This window comes from Dipodomys ordii, unplaced genomic scaffold, assembly GCF_000151885.1.
Source record: "Dipodomys ordii isolate 6190 unplaced genomic scaffold, Dord_2.0 Scaffold2, whole genome shotgun sequence".
NCBI classification, from domain to species: domain Eukaryota; kingdom Metazoa; phylum Chordata; class Mammalia; order Rodentia; family Heteromyidae; genus Dipodomys; species Dipodomys ordii.
In genome coordinates, this window is record NW_012267218.1 from 35,240,857 (window position 1) to 35,260,568 (window position 19,712).

The 19,712-nt window shown below is 39.5% G+C and overlaps 1 protein-coding gene across 2 annotated transcripts in view; it reads right to left on the minus strand.

The window, feature by feature from the left end:
* Positions 1 to 475: 475 nt before the first annotated feature.
* Daam1 (dishevelled associated activator of morphogenesis 1) overlaps positions 476 to 19,712 on the minus strand; it is a 167,395-nt gene continuing 148,158 nt past the window's right edge. The window contains exons 18-26 of one of the 2 annotated variants that reach the window (XM_013016844.1): positions 19,375 to 19,481; positions 17,636 to 17,724; positions 16,633 to 16,801; positions 13,669 to 13,776; positions 11,335 to 11,395; positions 8,070 to 8,201; positions 4,280 to 4,450; positions 3,111 to 3,272; positions 476 to 2,073 (exon numbers count right to left, since the gene is read on the minus strand). In XM_013016844.1, coding sequence (XP_012872298.1) covers positions 2,056 to 2,073; positions 3,111 to 3,272; positions 4,280 to 4,450; positions 8,070 to 8,201; positions 11,335 to 11,395; positions 13,669 to 13,776; positions 16,633 to 16,801; positions 17,636 to 17,724; positions 19,375 to 19,481 — 1,017 coding nt within the window. In that variant the 3' untranslated portion in view covers positions 476 to 2,055. Of the gene's footprint in view, positions 3,273 to 4,279; positions 4,451 to 8,069; positions 8,202 to 11,334; positions 11,396 to 13,668; positions 13,777 to 16,632; positions 16,802 to 17,635; positions 17,725 to 19,374; positions 19,482 to 19,712 lie in introns of both variants that reach the window. The other variant, XM_013016835.1, reaches the window with a different exon arrangement.

Sequence of the window (19,712 nt, forward strand, 5' to 3'; positions counted from 1 at the left end):
CACTTGAGCCACAGCTATACTTCCAGTTATGGAGATAAGATAAGAGTTTCACAGACTTTTCTGCCCCACTGGCTTTGAATCATGATCATCAGATCTCAGCCTCCTGAGTAGCTAGGATTACAAATGTAAGCCACTGTTGCCTGGCTTTAAAACTTAATTTTAAAAAAGGAAATCATTCAAAATGAAAAAAGGTTCTTTTCTATACTCCAGCTGAATAATTTTACCAGTACCTCTACCACATGTAACACAGAATTATAATAACTCAAACATAAACCAAAGTACAGAAAGAAGTCCTTTATCTTGGCCTAGACATAGTAAATGTTGACATAACAGAAAATGAAACCCATCTAGATGTGTTTTGCACGAAATCTGTATTTAGTGATTTAGGGGACAATTTTCAGTATTCAAATTCAATAATGGAATGAACAAAGAAGTTTAATGATGCTATTTTAATAATTCATAGAAAGCACATATGTACACCCAATGAAGTCATCTTTATTGCATATTGCTATTTTCTTTTAAAAAATGTACAGTCTCATAACACATCTTTTTTTTTTCTCTTGGTACTATACCAATAGTCTTGCACCTAAAGACTAAGTGGTTCCAGCTACTAAGCTAAGAAGATAACAAGACATATAATTAAGTTTACAAATTATAATGCATTTTCTTTTTGGCATTAATTTAAAAAACAAACAAACAAACAAATTTAAAATACACACCCAAGAGAGAAAAGTGGCTACTTACACCAGCACCAGTCTAAAAAGTAGTTTATAATTTTGTTTTCCTCCAACAATGGCACATGGAATTACCTGCACACAGTTTTCAGGGACAGAACCAAAAGTGGAAATGGCAAAAGAGGCCTACCAGGACGGCCGTATCAAAATGACGGTGATTAAAAAAGGGCAAGAGGGACATATGACACAAACTTGCTCCTTATTGTGACTCTCCTTCCACTGGTCCATTCCTTATGCTGTAAGACAAAGTCATTTTCAAAATACAGTTCCAAAATGGAGCCAGACCAAATTTCTCCTGCTATAAATAGAAAAGAATATATATAGAGGCACTTTAGTTCAGGAACAGAGAAAACCATCATTCTATCCCAGTCTTTCTCCTCTCCAGTCCTGTTTTGGAACCAAGTCTCCATCTGCACCTGAACAAGGTGAAGATGCAGACTTTGGTTCACTCGGGGTTGGGAGAGTATCACCTCTGCTTTGTATTTATAACTACTTTATTTGCAAGAGTCCTTTACTTCTATATAATGAATAGAAAGTCGCTAAGTTTGCAACGAGGGGAAACAAATGTAAAAACCACAGCTCTTGACAACTCTTAGAGCACGATTTCACAGCTTTCACACAGCACAGATACCCTGCCATCTGTACCACGCATTAGAGTTTATACAAATTACTTCTAAATATGAAGATTCCTGTATAGCACAAACATTGATATTACTCTATTCATACCTGAAAAACCCCATCAGAATGAAAGCTCCTTGGGGGACAGGAAGTCTTGTCTTGCTTACCACTGTAGCTCTACTGTACCTGGTACACAGTAGATTCTTAATAAATATGAATTGATTGAGAAACTCAATTTAGTGAGTAAATAATGTTTGAGTGCAACAGGAAAAACTACTCTCTCCACAGGAAACCCAACCACAACAGTATAGATGGAAAGAGAAGAGAAAAATGATAGCCCCTCCCCCCAACTACAAATAAATAAAGCCAAAGGAAAAAAAAAAGTAACAGTCCTCTTTATATATCATATAATTTAAGGATATTAGGAGTTGGTAGGTTAATGGTAAGTATCTATATCTTTATTTTCTAATGTTCATTGTTTTTATTCATTTTTCCCTGAGAGCTTTATTTTTTTTTTTTTTTGGACTGAAAATTTACAGGTAGCTTTACTGACACACAATTTAAAATGACAACATAGAACAGCAAGCAAACCACTTCAATATTCTTTGAGATAAATAGATGTAGGCATCTCTGAGGACATGGTTGACACTTTGTGTACATTCTTGAGTGTCTTTTTCAGTCCAGACCTGTATTTACAGAAGATTCAGCTTGTCCTATAAAACTGAAAATAGAAAAAAAAAAAGGCACCCCATAAAAAAAATCTTAATTAAAAAAAATAATATTTATCCCTTCAGGGAATCTTTCCTCTAAGTCTTGGGTGGGGAATCTTATTTTGAAGATCTATATATCTATATTGTTAGCGCCAACAAGCACATTCTGGCATAGGTTGCATTTAGAAAGTGCCTTGTTTTCTTTTTCCTAAATTGTTTTTCTTTCCAAAAGCAATTTAAAGAAATCATCAAGAGCACTTGGCAGAAAACTTGATGAAATTAGGGTGAACAAATTGATGTTCAAATTTTAACTATATAAAAGAATTCTGATTGACATTCTACATAATACAAGTCGTGTGCAAGATGTTCTCAATAAACATTTACGGACACTACCCCTACATCAACCTCAGGGATGCTCAGCTTGTCCTGTTAATTTAATTAATGTGATGTCCCGAGCATCACACTGTTGGCCATTTAAGACCATTTTAAATCTATAATTTTCCAACTCCATTTTCATTGATAAAAATAATTTTGAACTATACCAAGCTTGGGAAATCATAAAATATTTCACAAGCCTTTGTTTTTTTTTTCTATCCTTTTTTCTCCCTCTCCCCCCATTTTTGTAAGCTAGGGAATGTCTGTTTATCTCTTTTAGGAGATAGTATTGTGCTTCTGAACAAATATGGTGTTCAGGGAAAGAAAATGAGCCACACTCAATATGAATGAATACATGAAAGGTTTGTGAGCACATACATTAACATAAACATTTTAACCATACATATAGGTCTCTAGACGACACTCAGACTTCTATATACATTTTATATATATATATATATATATATATATGTACACATACATTTACATCCACACACATTCACACGTTCACTCACAGACGAGGGAAGAAATTGCCACTGTTTGGATTGCAAGGCAGTGTAATGAAACAGTCTAGTCACTTCAAAGGGCTGCTACTGAGCTTTCCAGGAAAGGATTTTAAGGAAAATTAAAAATTCAGTTTCGTGATTGGTCTTTCTCTGCTGCTGTCCGTCACCTGGTTGGAAATGCGTTTCCGGTTCCGTTTCAGTTTAGAAAGGTCTTTGTCAAACACTTCTCCTGAGCGCAAAGCTGAAACAAGGTCATCAAACTCTCCGCTTTCCTCACTGTTCTCTTTTGCTTTTCTCATTCTCCTTTCCCGTTCCCGTTGCTCTTTGAGCTGCAAATAGAAAAGGAACCTCTGAGACAAGGGTTAAAATGCTGTGCTTGTCTTCCATGGAGAAGACTTGTGAGACATATGATAATGACTCATTCACGCTAAAGTATGTTCACCTAGGGCTGCTAACTTCTTCAGATGACACAAAAAAGGGGTAACTGGGCAAGGACCCTCATTGTCACTTGGTAAATCTAGTTATATTCTCATTGGAAAAAAAAAGAACAATTGAGGCAATTTATGTTTCTTTAAGAGATAAAACAAAGTATGGCTAAGAGAGATTAAATGGTCATTAGGCCACTCCCTTGATATCAAAGGCTTACCCAGGCCTGAACAGCAAAATAATGCACATACATTAGGGAAAACTGACAATTCAGATAAAAAGGGGGGGAAATCCTTAATTCTAGTATCAAGAGATGACCATTTTGAAGCTTTGTTGATTTATCCACTACTACTATTATTTTTCTCACTAATTTTTTTAGCAAACTTTCACACAGAAATCAATTTTATAAATTTTGACGAATGACTAAATATTCTAAGACCTGTCTTTTGACAACCAAATGAATATCCTATTGTGCAGCGATTACATTATTTAGAACTGTTATTTTCAAGATTGGTTTTAATAAAAAAAATGCTGCTGGCTTTGTGCAAATGTGTAATTAGTTCTGTAGAATAACTTCTAAGAAATGGAGCTCTAGATCAAAAGGTCATGGATTATATCTGTCAAGTCTTCAGAGACACACTGTCAAATTACCCAAGAGAAACATGATGCTAATTTAAACTCACAGCAACATTCTAGAAAGCATGGCTGTGTCCTCTTTTTGCCAGCACGTAAGAGTGCTGTCACTGGGGCTGGGGCTTTAGCTCAGTGATAGGACGTTTTGGCTAGCATGCTCAAGGCCTTGGGTTTAATTCCTAGCATCACCAAAAGGGAAAGACAAAAGCAGAAGCAAAGCCTTGGGGTCCTGTCCGGATAGCTGCAAAGGCAGAACTCCCCCGAGACTGTGTCTCACCTGTGCTTCCATGCGGGCCCGCCGCTCCTCCTCCTCCTTCTTCCTTCTCATGTTCTCATTCTCTTGTTTGGCTTCTGACACAGCTTGAAGAAACTGGTCAAAAATGCCAAAGAACTCATCTGGCTGTATTTTGCCAGCCTCCTCCCCAAAGTGCTTCACTGCTTTAGTAAACTAGAAAAAAAAGATTTTAAGAAGTTCAATGTTCTGAGAGAATTTGAACGAAATTCTTTCTAGAAGGACTAAAGCTCAAATGTAGTCAAGTATAACTTGACGGATTTTACTGAACCTATATTTATCTTCAGCTGCTGAAAACATCTATCAATCATTTCTAAAGTAAGAATTTTAATATTCATCCACTTTTAAGACCATTTATTGCTGTCTACTTTGTTTCAGCTTAACATCTATGATTACCTCCTATGGCTTTTTATTAACGAAACAATAGTAAAAACAAGAAAGCAAGTATCATAGAGCAGAACACCCAACACACAAAAACTAATAGCAAACTCAGCAGGGGGAGGAAACCTTGTACTTTTAACTTTGCTTTGAAGTAGTTTGACATCGTTTATTGGTGCCATATGGTAAATATCAAAAGCAAATGGGATTCAGTCCTTTTTTAGCCTCTTAATCATAAGGATTGTTCTATTTCTCAGGCCCTAATTAGAAAACAATAAGTAGTTATGGAATCATTACTGCAATCCAAAATTTTGACTGACCGTTTCTGTGTTTCAGAAACCCTTTCAATACCTACCTAAAATATAAAGTATATGATATACCCAATCTATTGTGTGTGTGTGCGTGCGTGTGTGTGATATGTGTGATGTTTGTGCCAATCCTGGAGCTTGAACTCAGGGCCTAGATGATGTCCTTGAACTTCTTTTGCTCAAGGCTAGCACTCTACCCCATGAGCCATGGCACCACTTTTCAGTAGTTAATTGGAGATAAGAATCTTATAGTTTTTCCTGCTCAGGCTTGCTTCTAAATGTGATGCTCAGATCTCAGCCTCCTGAATAGCTAGGATTACAGGTGTGAGCCTTGGTTGGTTGGTTGGCTCTCCCTCTCTCTCTCTCTTCCTCTTTCTCTCTCTCTCAAGTTGTGTTTTGGCTGGGAAAATTGAAGGGAGGGGCTGGTTTCAGAAGGATGGGAAAAAATTATGAAAGGTAATGTCAATCAAGATGTATTGTATTTATAAACTGAATGGTGATCCCCTTTGTACAACTAAAGGTAATAAAAATATAATTAACAACAAGTCAAGATAGCACGTATTCAATCATATGTGACTACCCAAACAATGATCAGTGTTGATCAGGTAGTGGTCAGCATTAATCTTCCTTTCTAATGCTGTTACTCCTCAACGATGTATCACTAGATTCAGAGTCAACTACTAAACATTTTCCAGACTTATTTTCTTCATATTTAGGCCATGACAAAGTCTCATATTCCTCCTTCAACACCATAACTTCTAACTGATTTTTATCTTACACTGCTTTCATTTATTATGTGGTTAAGTTGTTCTGATAGTTCAGTAGTACGATATATTTTAAATAATATTTTCTATATTCATTAATACAATAATTTTGAGCCAGTTGTCAGTAGCTCATGCTTGTAATCCTACCTGGAAGACTGAGAGATAGGGGGGATTATGGTTCAAGGCCGGTCTGGGCAGAAAAGTTTGTAAGGTCCTTTGTTAACCAACAGCTGGACCTAGGGGCATATGCTTGTCATTCCAGTTACTGGGAAGCTGAAATAGGTGGAACTCAGTCCAAGTGTGCTTCTGGGCAGGAAATTAAGCCTCTATCTCAAAAATAATCAGAGCAAAGCACAGCTGAAGGTATGCCTAGCAACAGAGCACCTGCCTAACAAAATCAAGACCCTGAGCTCAGTTCTACTTTCACCAAAGAAGAAAAAAAAAGGGGGGCAGGGGGGCTGAGAAGGTGGCTCAGTGGTAGAGTGCTTGCCTCGCATGCATGAGGCCCTGGGTTCGATTCCTCAGTACCACATGAGAAAAAAGAGAAAAGCTGGAAGTGGCACTGTGGCTCAAGTGGTAGAGCGCTAGCCTTGAGCTGAAGAGCTGAAGTGCCAGGCCCAGAGTTCAGGCCCACAACCGGACCCAAAAAAAGAAAAAAAATGACATAATGTGTGTGAAGGATATTTTATAATTGTTAGTTCATATTTTAAAGATTATAGTAAAAAGGTTACTGTCATTTTTCTCTTAGTAAAAAGGTTACTGTCATTTTTCTCTTAGTATGGAGTTGTTCTCAATGCTACACATACTTGGAAATCTTCTTTTACAAAAGAGAATTCTTTAGAAAAGAACAGAACATTTTTCACACACCACATTATAGTCTTCAAGCCTGCTCCATGCTTTTATGAGCTAATTTCTAAAAGTTCTGGTATGAACAAAATAGCAATAAACAGTCTACAACTGAATTTCTAAAATATACAAGTTCATGCACTTCAAACCATCCCAAATGATCTTTTTATCTAGGAATCCTAGTGATGATGAAGTCATGTATATTTTAGTCTTGGAAATTTGCTGAAAACGAGTGCCAGATTAAAGTTCTCACACAAAATATACAAAAAGTAGATTTTATATATGTCTGTTTAAATGACAAATAACTGCTCAGTGGAATCCTTAAAAATATCTGCGCTCCACGGTGAGATAGTTACTGGGGGTGGGGAAATCCACATAGGGAAGATCTCTTCTTTGCAAAGTGATGGGGCCTCCCAAAGACATGGATGGGGCATGCAGGGTACATGTTTGGACTATGGCTGTTGAAATCGCTCGACTGATATCTCTTGTGGGATTTCAGAGGCTGGACCTCTACTGGTGGTCATTTGGACATATATTGCCTATCATTTGTTTAGTAAGGCTGGAGAGGGAGTTTCATATTGAGATTAGCTAATGCTAACACAGTCTACTTCTGTAGACTTAAACTAGTGTGTGCATAGTTTTACATGACTATAACTGAACTATGTATGTAACTATAACAGGCAACACAGAAATAATGATATTAATTACTCAATTTTGGAAAAAGACAAGAACAGTGTGATAGCAATTTGGAGATGGAGATTGTGAAAGAATTCAGTGGGGCAGGGTACAGGCTTCATAGTATTTATAAACAGAAGGGAAGGAGAGAGAATGCTTGCATATATATATATATATATACATGCATATATATATATATGAAATATATATGAAAGAAGATGTAACAAAAGAAGAGAGTGTTTAAAACCTCAGTCATCTGACAGCAAAAACTTTTCCTTCCAAGGAAAATGAAGTTTTAAATAGCAAAATTTGTAAAACAAACAAAAAGAAATCTCTTACTAAAAAACAGACCATTTTTAAAGAGGCTGTGAAGTAAAATGTATGTCATTTAATAACTTTTGCTGGAGATTTACAGAGCTACTATCCTGATTCCCTAAGGCTCTGTCTCAGCCAAGCATATTACATATGTGGTCTTATCACACCTTCTGGCTTTTGTAATCTACTGAAGTTCCTTGAGATGAACACTTCAACCCAATAGTAACTAAAGAGAAACTTCATGGTCTTATTAACAGTCCAGTTAGACAACAAGAGTGTTTTGATTAATCACAGTCCTTTCATGGGTGAATATATAATTATGGTGTATAAAGTAACAATTTAGAAAACAATTATATGCAACTTTATTTCCTGACTATGATGTTTGGATCCCATTCCTGCCATTTTCTGAAGAGTATAATATTGGCTCCAAATGGAAAGTATCAAATAAAAACCCAGCCTACTCAAACAATAGTGTTAGGGGAAATTTACCAAGTCTTTAGCTTCTGCTAGAAGGTCTTCAACATCAGAGAAGCTGAAGCTGGCAACAGTGATGAACTGGCTCACAACAGATACAAACTTATCTCCGGGCTGTGGGGGCTGAGACTTCTGATACTCTAATTCCTGAAACACAGGAAATGGTTAATGGCAGTGTAGGCTTCAAATACAGGCACACGGTGTCTCATTCCATAGGCTCAAATAGAATCATTCAGATGGCAAACATATCTAAAACATCTCTAGCAAGAGCCATGCTCACAGGTACAACATATCTGAACATAGCAAGTCAACTAATTATCTGAGTAAATATGACTTCTCATTCCAGCTTTAGAAGGTAAGCAAATTAACATTTGGCTAAAATTAATAGAAGTCAAATAAACAGGAGGAAACTGGATTGAAAGAATTTGTGAGTAAAAGACGTTGATGGTATATATTCTGATCTCAGAATTTTGGTGTTTTGAATTTTTTTTTCCCCATCTCTGCTAAGTCTATGGGCATCCCAAATCACGGATTTCAACTACAGCATTTGTCCAGCACAATCACCTACTCTTTTTCTTCTTGCCCATGCCCATACGTTTTGGTGACTAGATAGGTAGTAGAATTCATTTCTTATTAATGTCTCATAATTTCCATGGTGATGACACACATAGTTCAAGTCAAAATTCAATAATTATTTTCAACTTTTGCCAATGTACTTTCTGATTCAACATTTAACACCTCTGACTGAAGCATCACTATCTCCATGGCACAGACATAGATGAGGGTTAGAGAGATTGAATTTCTTCACCCAAAGATTTCTGGAAGCTCAGTAAGTGATAGAGGCAGAATCTAAACTCATGTCTGCCTACCTGCAGAATATCAGTAAAAATTATGCACTGTACCACCTGACTTCAACGGATCACCTCATTTTCCTCTACACATGCTTTGGCAAACATAACTAATGAGCCGGAGTATAGCAGTCACAGATTGTGGCTTCTGACCCAGATCTACTGCTGATTTGTTTTTTAGTCCCTGGTAAATCAGTCTGGGCCTTCACGTCCTCACATTTGTAAAGGAGATCAACATTCACATCACTATGACAATCGAATTAACACAGATGAAAACTCCTATTAATGAAGTTGGCTCTGATGAGAAGAAATTGCCCACTTCTAACATTTATAAAATGAGTGTTTGTGTGGTTTGGATGCAGGGAGAGGAAAGTTATTTTACAGTGCTTCTTGAAGGTATCATTTCATAAGAATTCTCTTTTTGATATTTCATTCCATATAATCAATTTGGGCAAAGCACAATTACAACACATATATATTTGTACAGACCAAGCTTTGTCTCCCATTAATTTCTTACAAGGCTTGTGTGTGTGTGTGTGTGTGTGTGTGTGCCCGCGCGCGCGCGGCCTGGGGCTTGAACTCAGGACGCTATCCCTCAGCTACTTCTGCTCAAAGCTAGTGCCACTTCTGTTTTTTTTTTTCTAAGTAGTTTATTGGAGATAAGGGTCCCATATACTTTCCTACCTGAGCTGGCTTCAAACTGTGATCCTCAGGCCTCAGTCTCCTGAGTAGCTAGGATCACACATGTTAGCCACCGGTGCCAAGCTTGTTTTATGAAGGTAGTATTCGGGCTTGCACTCAAGGCCTTGGACTCACTTGACTTGCATGCTCATGGCTGATGCTCTACCAACCTGGCTTTTCACTTATTGATGGAGATGGAATCTTTTGGATATTCTACCTTGGCTGGCTTTGAACTGTGGACTTCTGGTTCTCAAACTCCTGAGTAGTTAGGATTATAAGCATGAGCCCCTGATACCCAGCTTACAGTGATGTATCTTGATGTATCATGTCAGCTGCTGGGGGATTGGGAGGAGGAAAAGCATTTTTGTAGGCTTTTCTCTGATGAAAAGCATGCATGATACAGAAGCACATTTTATGACCCAGCAAAACTACTCTTTAATAAACCAAAAATACAAGATGTCTTAGAACATGGGCCTCCCAGGCCCTGTCTGGCCTTGATCTGAGCTGACTCAGATGGAGGGGTCAGAGTATCCATTACTAGGCTTAGAGATGTCACAATCCCCATGCTAGTGTGAAAGGAGCTACCCTGGGAAACAGGAGGTAGTGGAGGCTACCAATCCGGCCTTGTCCAAAGTGCCCTGGTCCAGCCTGGGTTCTCTGAGAGCTGTGGAGGAACATACAGGTGTTCTAGGCCTCTACGTCCACTAGGGCTGGGAGAAAGAGAATTTATACAGTGACTTCCTCGCCTATCCGGCCAGTGTCCCAGGCGAAAAAATAACCTTCACATGCTCCTAAATGTATAAGACACTGGGATTTAAATTTCATTACGAATATGTCTTTAAAGAAGAAGGACGTGTCTCTGGTCCTACTGATACATGCTCTGTGAGGACAAACTGCCTGAGCATTAGGCTCCTCCACCAAGCTCACCGCAAAGCTAAGCCTCCATTCCCAAGCAAGGCTGCCCACCATTTCTGTGCCTGCCGGATGTGGCTCATTCCTGGCCCTCCTCTCCCCGGTCACAGCGTTCCTGAAGTCCCCAAGGGCACCGCGTGGCACAGTTGTGCTTCATTACTCCGGCCCCTCTATCTGTACTCATCAGGGGCCACCCTCTTTCCCGGGCACCTAAGTTTGTCCCATTTTACTTCCAAGTTCTTCTCCAGAAGAGGTGCTGCCTCTTGGACATGCCCGTCATTCCAAAACCTCCAGGCCACCCTTCTTCAAGGCATCTCTGTAATCACTGTGCTGATTTTCACACGGCCATGCTGAAGATCTGGCTACTCCTGACTATTTCAAAACTGAAGGCCAACGAGTCTGAATTACCGTGACCCACTCTTCTGGAGCATAGCTTGGGTATCCCAGTGCTTGCTGGTAAATTGTCCTCAAAAGACTGACTCAAAGGCAGCAGAGAAATTTACTTTAGTGAAAGTAAAACAAACATTAGTACACCGAAGATACTGAGGGGGTTCTTGAGAACTAGGAAGCCCCACCCACTCACTGAAACCAGGTCTGACGCCCAGGTAAACAGATCTAGCTCCCACTCTGGATGCAATGACCCATGCATGATGTCTGGCAGCCTGCAACTGAGTTGCCAGGCTAAACACAACATGCCCTTGCATATTGGTGGTTGGTTTTTTTTTTGAATCAACAGATGTCTGACCACATGCCAAAGTGACCAGTGACTCATGGCTAGAAGTTACCAGTACTAGAGATAGTGAAGAGACTAGGAATTAGAATAGGAAGCCAATACTCACTGTCTCCACTGCTTTCAAGCCACTTCTCAAGGTACTTATTTCTTTGTCCAGCTCAGTCATGCTGTTGTAAATAGCAACATGTTAGCACATCAGCATATGACTTACATGCATTAAAATACATGATAGTTTTAAATAGTTCATGCTTGGAAGTCTATACAGTTTTGTGTGTGTGTGTGTGAGAGTCCTGGGCCATACACTCGGGGGCCATGCTTTATTTGCTCAAGGCTAGTGCTCTACTACTTCAGCTAAAGCTCTACTTCCAGCTTTTTGGTGGTTAATAGATCAGTCTCATGGACTTTCTTGCCCAAGCTGGCTTCAAATGGTAATCCTCAGATCTTAGCCTCCTAAGTACTTAAGAGTACAGGTGTGATCTAACTGGCTGGCAGTTAACTTTAAAGGTTAAAAAAAAATCTTCCCCATGCTCAGAAATCAGACAGCTATGGCATTTTAAAATCATGGAATTTAGGTTTAGAATTACGTTTTTTTCCCCCCCACAGTCAATAGGTATATTTTCCAGCTTAAAAACAACAGAAATGTCTCCCATGTGTACAAGTATTTTGTTTCAATCTCATATAAACTTCACCTCAGTAAGTTACTATATATAGAAATACATTTCTTGTCCTACGTGGTTCTCTGAGAAAGTAAACAAACAAACAAAAAAAAGAGCTGATCTATAATCACATTCACATAGCACTCTTCCTAACCAGTGTATTGCTTTTTACGCAGACTCTAATATATATGAATATTACAAAGTAAGAAGTCATTACTTTGAATCATCAACCATTTTTCTTAACGTTGAACAAACAAGTCTTGGCTGTATAGCATTACAGATTAAAACATAGTTCTCACAGATAGATCATAACATATAAAGAACTTTTGTGCTGGTGGCTCATTCTTGTAATCCTAGCTACTCAGGAGGCTGAGATCTGAGGATCACGGTTTGAAACCAGTCCCAGTAGGAAAGTCTGTGAGACTCTTATCTACAATAGACAACTCAAAAACCGGAAGTGGATCTGTGGCTCAAAGTTTTAGAGTGCTAGCCTTGAGTGAAAAAGCTCAGGGTCAGTACCCAAGCCCTGAGTTCAAGCCCCATGACTATTCCCTCCTCATCCTACCCCCCCAAAAAGAAAGAAAAATAATATATAAAGAAACTCACCAGTTTCTTTATTTCAGTTAGTTTATTTTTTTTGGGTCCGGTCGTGGGGCCTGAACTCTGGGCCTGGGCGCTGTCCCTCAGCTCTTCAGCTCAAGGCTAGTGCTCTACCACTTGAGCCACAGCTCCACTTCCGGCTTTTTTCTTTTTGCTTATGTGGTGCTGGGAATCGAACCCAGGGCCTCAGGCATGTAAGACAAGCACTCTACCACTGAGCCACCTTCCCAGCCCCTAGTTAGTTTATTTTTTTAATGCAGCACTGGGCTTGAGCTCAAGTCTAGCACTCTACTACTGAAGCCACAGTTCCACTTTTGGCTTTTTGATGGGTAAATAGAAATAAGAGTCTCATGGACTTTCCTGCCTGGCCTGGCTTTGCCCCATGATCCTCATATCTCAGCTACCTGAATAGCTAGGATTTATTATAGGCATAAGCCATCTGTGCCTGGATCTTTTAACTTCACATTTTTCATTGTAGATTTCTACTAAATTCTACAGAGGGAAACATTAGCTGCTCATCATACTTTTCACCCTTACTGCAAAAAGCTTACATACATTCATAATATATACATACATTCATTCATATACACAAAGACTGTCAAAGGAGGAGGAGAAGACCAGCAAGGAAAAGTGCCTGTTCCCTAGTCCTGAAATGCAGTGTTAAGTCTGTGGTAAAAGTTTGGCAACTTTCCATTTTATTTTTAGTTTCTTAATTTGCATAAGGACTGCTTTTCATTAAAGGGTTGCCTTGGTTTTAGGGAGAGTGTGCACATGTGGAAATTATAAGCAACATTTTATATTTAAACCTTGTATTTATTTTCTTAACCATGTATCCTCACTTAACTCAAGGTGCTCTTTTCTACCTGTGTTTGATAGAATTCAAAAGCATTAATGGGACAACTTTCCTTTCCTAGTCTCTTAATAACTCAGAACACATTAGGTTTTGTGAAAGTTGCATGTAGTAGTAAGAATTCTAAAGGAATACAAATACATTCAAAACCGTGTAACACATTTAAATGACTGCGATGTAATTCACACTTTATTTCATATAATGTTCAGAGGAAAACCAATCGAAGGACCCACTTTATGCACTGCACTTCATAAAATGCCAGCTAACAACTTCAACAGCTAACCTCTAGTTCAAGTGATCTGACAAACTCAAACAATTCACGGTGAGTACTTACTTTACTTTTGCTGCTTGAGGAATATCCCTCAATTCTTCATTTAGGTTGAGAACCTTGGGGTATTTATTTTCCACGATGGTGATAAGATAGTGCAATAGGGTAATGTTCCTATAAAGTAGAAGGGAAAAATATTCAACCTGAGCAATCTGAAAGCACCTAACAAGCAGACCCAGGTGGAATAGGAAAGGAGTGAGGTATGTTTAACCCCCTAAGGGAGAAGCTATTTTCAAACCTAAAAGTAGTTGCAATGCTTTTCAAATCTAAAAGTGCTTAAAATACTTTTCAAGTTGAAAAAGCAACTCACTGATGACAAGTATTGATAGTTCTTGAAGATGAATCTGAAGGGTGGGCAGAAAGCAGAAGGTCCCATACTTCAGGGCTGACGCTGGAACTGAGCCATACCTGAACCAGTATGTATATGGTGTGCTTGCAGCTGTGAATAAACTTCTAATTTTAGGAACACTTCAGCTCTTAACTTCATGACCCTTCGCAGTTACAACAGTTGGCTGTGCTACTCCCTCTCGGGTGGTGACAGGGCTGAACCCTGACTGACCTGGCTTGGAAAGTGGGGGTGTCTGATAATACCATCAGGCAAAGCTGTGTTAGTCTAGTCTTGTTGTCACCATCTCAGCCGCAGAATGTAATCACCTGGACTCCAGATGCCTGAACCAGCCCCTGAGATTCATGTAAGTGGAATGGGGTGCGGCGGGGGTACTTGTTAAAATTTCCTGGTGATTCAGACATTCAGCCACAGGTCAACAACTACTAATCTATTAAACTTACCCAAATCAGAAGATACAAATGTGTTTGTCAAAAAAAAAATTCCGTAATTTAGGAAGTATGCTACAAGGTTAAACTATAAGACAAAAAAATTTTCCTTTTTCTTCTCAATAATTAGAACATGATAGCCTAGCAAAGAAAATCAGTGGGCAATATGTATGTTCCTCTGCGTTCAGTTCCACCCTTCCATTTCGAATTTTGCTATTCACAGAACCTTTCTGTCTTTCCACATCTTACCTAAAGGGTAGAGGGAAGGAACAAAATACCAGCTATCATCATAAGAAATTGCCTCAAAAATCTTATTTCCTTTGTCATTTTAGAGAAACGCTTTGCTGTTCAGAGAGAATTCCACTAACTTAACTATATGTGCCTTTCTTACTGTACAAAGGCTTCAAGCCAGGTCAGCCACTGCACATTTGTTTGCTATCCAAATAACACCTCATTTGGCTAAACACAAATTCTTGAAGAATGAACAACTGAATGCCACATATTTGGTTGGTTCTGTCCCTGGTGGTTACCAGGAACTTGCATCTTCTTGCTGAGTGAAAGCCCTTTTTTGCTGACTAATCCACCATTTATGCAGTCTGATTGAACAAGGGTTGCGTGAATGATGAGGTATTGGGAAGGCACTCAGCTAGGCACTGTGGGTTTATATGCATTTGAGGACCCAACATTCTCAGGAAGAAATGAAGAGGGAAAAGAAAGATCAGAAATAGTTTAGATTTACTCTTTTGGAGAAGTACTGAGGTCTGCAGTGACCTCAATAAGTAGATAATCACGTGAATACCAGGTTATCACTATAGGGAGCAGGGATTTACCTTTGTGTTTGTGTACTGCAGATGAAGCTAAAGAGGACATACTCTCTTTAAAATGGGGCTGTTCTTTATATGCAAAGAAGAGGCTGAAGTCCCATTACAACCTCTAGATAAAATCCACTGTTGGCAGGTGTAGCTGTGAACTGGCCAACAGAACAGGTGTTAATATACCTATGAGGCCAAATGCTTTGCTTGTGACCTTAGAGGAGCTAAATGAGCGAGTTACTTAACAGTGTCTCAGTTTCCTTCTGTGACAACAGGTGATAATAGACTTGGCTTGTGTCCTTCACAAGCTGCTGTGACAATCAAATGTAGAGGTGCTCTGCATGTCAAGGCTCAAGTTCAAGGGCTTGCATTAAAAGTATGATGGTGAGCCTATACAGCTGCTCTGCATCACTCTTCCTTTCCAGGGAGCAAAACTAACGGCTCAGCACATCGCTCATTTCTTCTAACCCTGTAGAAAATACAGGGTTACACAGCCTCATTAGCTAGGAATAATTAGAGTGAACTTCCAGAAGGAATTTAGGTGCAGAGAAGTTTACCTTAGAAACAACTGCACAAGTTCTTTGGAAGCCAGTGAGAAGCCTGGGAAAATAAAGCTCCCAGGGAAACCAGGGTCAGCATGCCTCGTGACCCTACCTGTTAACGACATGGGAGCATTTTCACATTCTTCGACATGGGAGCATTTTCACATTCTTACCAGAATCTTTTCACCTAAGCTCTACTTTGTACACTTTCTAGGAAGCATTTTAATGAGTCTTAAAGTGAATAGCTGAATACCAACTGCCAAATGCAAGGATCTAGGTGTTAGCTCTAACGTGTGAAGAAAAAGGAAATCTAAAAACCTAGCAAGCTTAACACTGAGGCATCAGTTCAGTTTTTCCTTGTCTTTTGAGCACAGTTCTCTACAGAAAGGAAGTGACTAGGAGGTTGCTGAGGAAACTTCCAGAGAGCTGGTTCTTGATCTTGGTCATACAAGAGGGAGTTTAACTTGTCAACATTTCTCAATCTGTACATTTATGGTTAATGGCTTCACTTTGGGATATTTTACGATAAAAGCTTACTTCTTTCCCCGCCTCTACTCCCCACCCCAAAGAAAACCTCACAAAGGCAGGACCAATAAAAGAAAACTTGAAATAGATGGTATCCTTATGCATTTAAAATGGGAAATAGCTACAGGGGCCTTGTGGATAACTGTGGTGGTGACAGAGGAAAGAAGAGTCGGTGTAGGAGTGTACTAAGACAGAAAGCTAAGTTCAGCCCAGAGACTGCAGTGTTATGGAGGCTGAGGGGTGAGTGAGGGGAAGAGGGACAAGTCAAGCTCATATGAGCAGCAGATGCTCTAAGAGTTGGAAGATCCCACACTTACTTGTCAATACTAGATTTTGTGTCTGCAATCTTGTTGAGGCTGGAGATCTTGAATCCATAGGCATTGCCTCTTTGGCCTTTATTCATGTAATTTCCAAATGCCAAAACCACCTCTAACAACTGTTTGAGAGCACCACTCCTAAATACTTCCTCTGAGCCGGAACGAATTGCTTCAAAGCAAAACATACAAAAACATTACTATTATGACCAAGAATTTCAGTGATGCCCATCCTAAATTCAAGTATCTCACAGCTATTGGAGATATGATTGGGTCATTACACTTCCATACAGCACTTTTCAAAACACCAAAAGTATATGCCTTTAGTTTAGGTGTTTGTGGTTGAAGATTTCACAGATGTTGGCAGATTCCTCTCCCTTCTCAGCCCTTTTCTGGGCTGACTCACTAACACTAAGCATTTAGGAATATACAGAATGGCCATTTCATGTCCCGCATTCCTTTGTCAACACTCCCTTTCCTGGTGTGTGTCAGATGAACAGAATTACTGATCAATTGTACTGATAGAGAGCTGGTCAAATTTATTACATGTTATAGCTTGAAGGTCTATCAGGGATCAGAGATCAAGCACTCTGATCCTAGTCAACATTCAGATCAGAGATCAAGCACTCTGATTCTAGCCAACATTCAACAGCGATGTTCTTTGCTGGCTTCACCTCCATTTCAAACATGAAAAAAATTAACAGCCTTAAGTCCACTTCTTGAAATATCCAGTCAGGCCTTGTAAGAAATCTAATTATAGGTTAAATGCTAGTAGCAGCAAAATTCATTCCTTGGCTACACCCATATGGTCAAAAGGCCAGCCTTGAAGAGTCTAGCCCAGGCCTGTGCCAGGTGCTGACCTTAAGTAAACATTCATCAGTATTTCAAAAAGATTTCAAGTAAAAACATCACCAAAGGGATCCTGTTTAGTCTGTGCACTTAGAACAAACTCCTACACTAGCACTTAAGACAAACACCATTTCCAAGCTAGGCGGCTTGACTTTACCTTCTACTTTGGGCTTCACTTCTGCCACACGCTCTGCAAACTTCTTTTTGAAGTACAGCGATTGCAATCTTTGCTGATAATGATTAATTCTGTAAAAAGCAAGCACGGACTGATGAACATTAACTTACTATGAAAGCCTATTTTGGTCTGGCCTGCATGGGGTATTTGGATAATTGCCCCAGAGCCCTTAGAAACCCCTAAATCATTCAGCTGCTAAAGAGAAAGCCAGTGTCTGTTGACTAAAGTCCCCTTCCTTCCCATGGGCTAGTAGCTCTTGTGAACAGAGAGATGAAAATGAATAAAGATGTAAACTCCCCAGGCTTCTGGCAAAACTGCACAGACTTGATATCCACCATCTTCTACCCACATCATCCCCTCTTCCTTGCTGTCCCCAAATCTTCCTTTATCTGCGGTGAGCTCTGTCGTCTCTTCCCCTCAGGGCTGGCAAGCATTGCCTTCCCCATAGTGACTAGAGAAAATGGATACACGCTGGCCTCTGGTCAGCATTAAGCCATGCTGGCTTTGTTGCTGAGGATTACAGTGGCCATTCCCACCCAAGCTCCTGAAATCAATGTTTAAGCTGCTCACTGTGCATGTGTCAGTTCAGTGGGACACTAAATGTATACCATGTAATCAACCAGACCTGGGTTTGCAAAGCAGATGCTCCCCTTATTAGATAGATATCTGTGAACAAGTGTCATATGGAAGAGAATAACCTGCTCCCTATAGTTCCCGCAGGCAGGGCTGACTGGGGGTTAAGTCAGAAGGCACATACAATGATCTAGACACTTAGGAAGTGGCAGCTACTTCAGATGGCCATTTCTCTTGTCTACATGGAAGGCTACTGGGTATTCCTGTGAAACTTTCAAAACCATTCTTTGTTCAACAGTCGTATACAGAATGTTAAGTTGTGAGGGAATAACAACAAAAAAGTTAGCCTAGGTGCTGTGAGTGGAGAGTGAGAGGCCTGTTCTTCTTGGCTGCACCAGCAGGTTTTTGGCACTGAGGAAGAGAAAGCTCTGCCCTGAGGGTCATTTTGAGTTTTGGGACCACTGGTCCTTCTCTAATGAGAATCAATTCACTAGGCCTGGAATGGCAAACAGGCTCAGCTCACATGCCAAATTCAATTATGGAGCAGTGGCTGCCCCAGGGCTTTCTGGAGAAAGGCTGAAAAAGCCAGCCAAGACTGTGAGACAGGTGCCACTATTGATTAGTGGTGTCTGCAGGTGTCACAATTTGACATCCAGACCAGTTCTGTTCAGTTATGAGGGCTCAAGGCTCACATGAGCAGTCTACCTTTTACAAATATTTTTTTTCTTTTCTTTTTCCATTTTTGCAGTATTGGGGTTTGAACTCAGGGCCTTAAGCTTGCTAGACTGGCATTCTATCACTTGAGCCACATCTCCAGCCCTGTTTTATGCAAGTTATTTTTGAGATAGAGTTTTGTGAACTTTTTCTACCTGAGCTGACATTGAACCATGATCCTTCTGCTTTCTGCCTGCCATGCAGCTAGTATTACAGGCTGCCCTGACCTGGCTTATTGGTAACAGGAACTCACACAAACAAAAGAATCAAATCCACACAGCTTAGACTTCTTCAGATTTTAGAATCTAACGATGCTTTAGGTCAAGCTAGGTTAATTGGCCCAGCAATTTAACATAGACAGAGTTAAACTTTTTTAGTAAGCAAAGGGCATCTTGTATTTTTTTTAAAGCATTTTTTAGTATTTTTCAACTTACCGGCTCATCTCAAAAAGGAATCGATCTGCTTTGGCCATCCGATCCAATTCATGCTTATGCTCCTCCAACAGGTCAATATCACTTTTTTCAGGAACAAATTTCAAAAGCTAAAAGGTACACACAAATATTAAAAGTGAGTTTATAACTTACATATTCCAGTTTTTGCTTTCCAGTTAGTTGATATAAGATAAAAATTTTAAATTCAATTTATAAGCTCTGCTCACAGCTAAGACAATACAGAAATACTGAAAGATTTACATTTTAACTAAAAAGTAGCTATCCTATAGACCATTATTAGATGGACTTTAGAGATCTGAGCCTCTCGAGAGATGATAGTG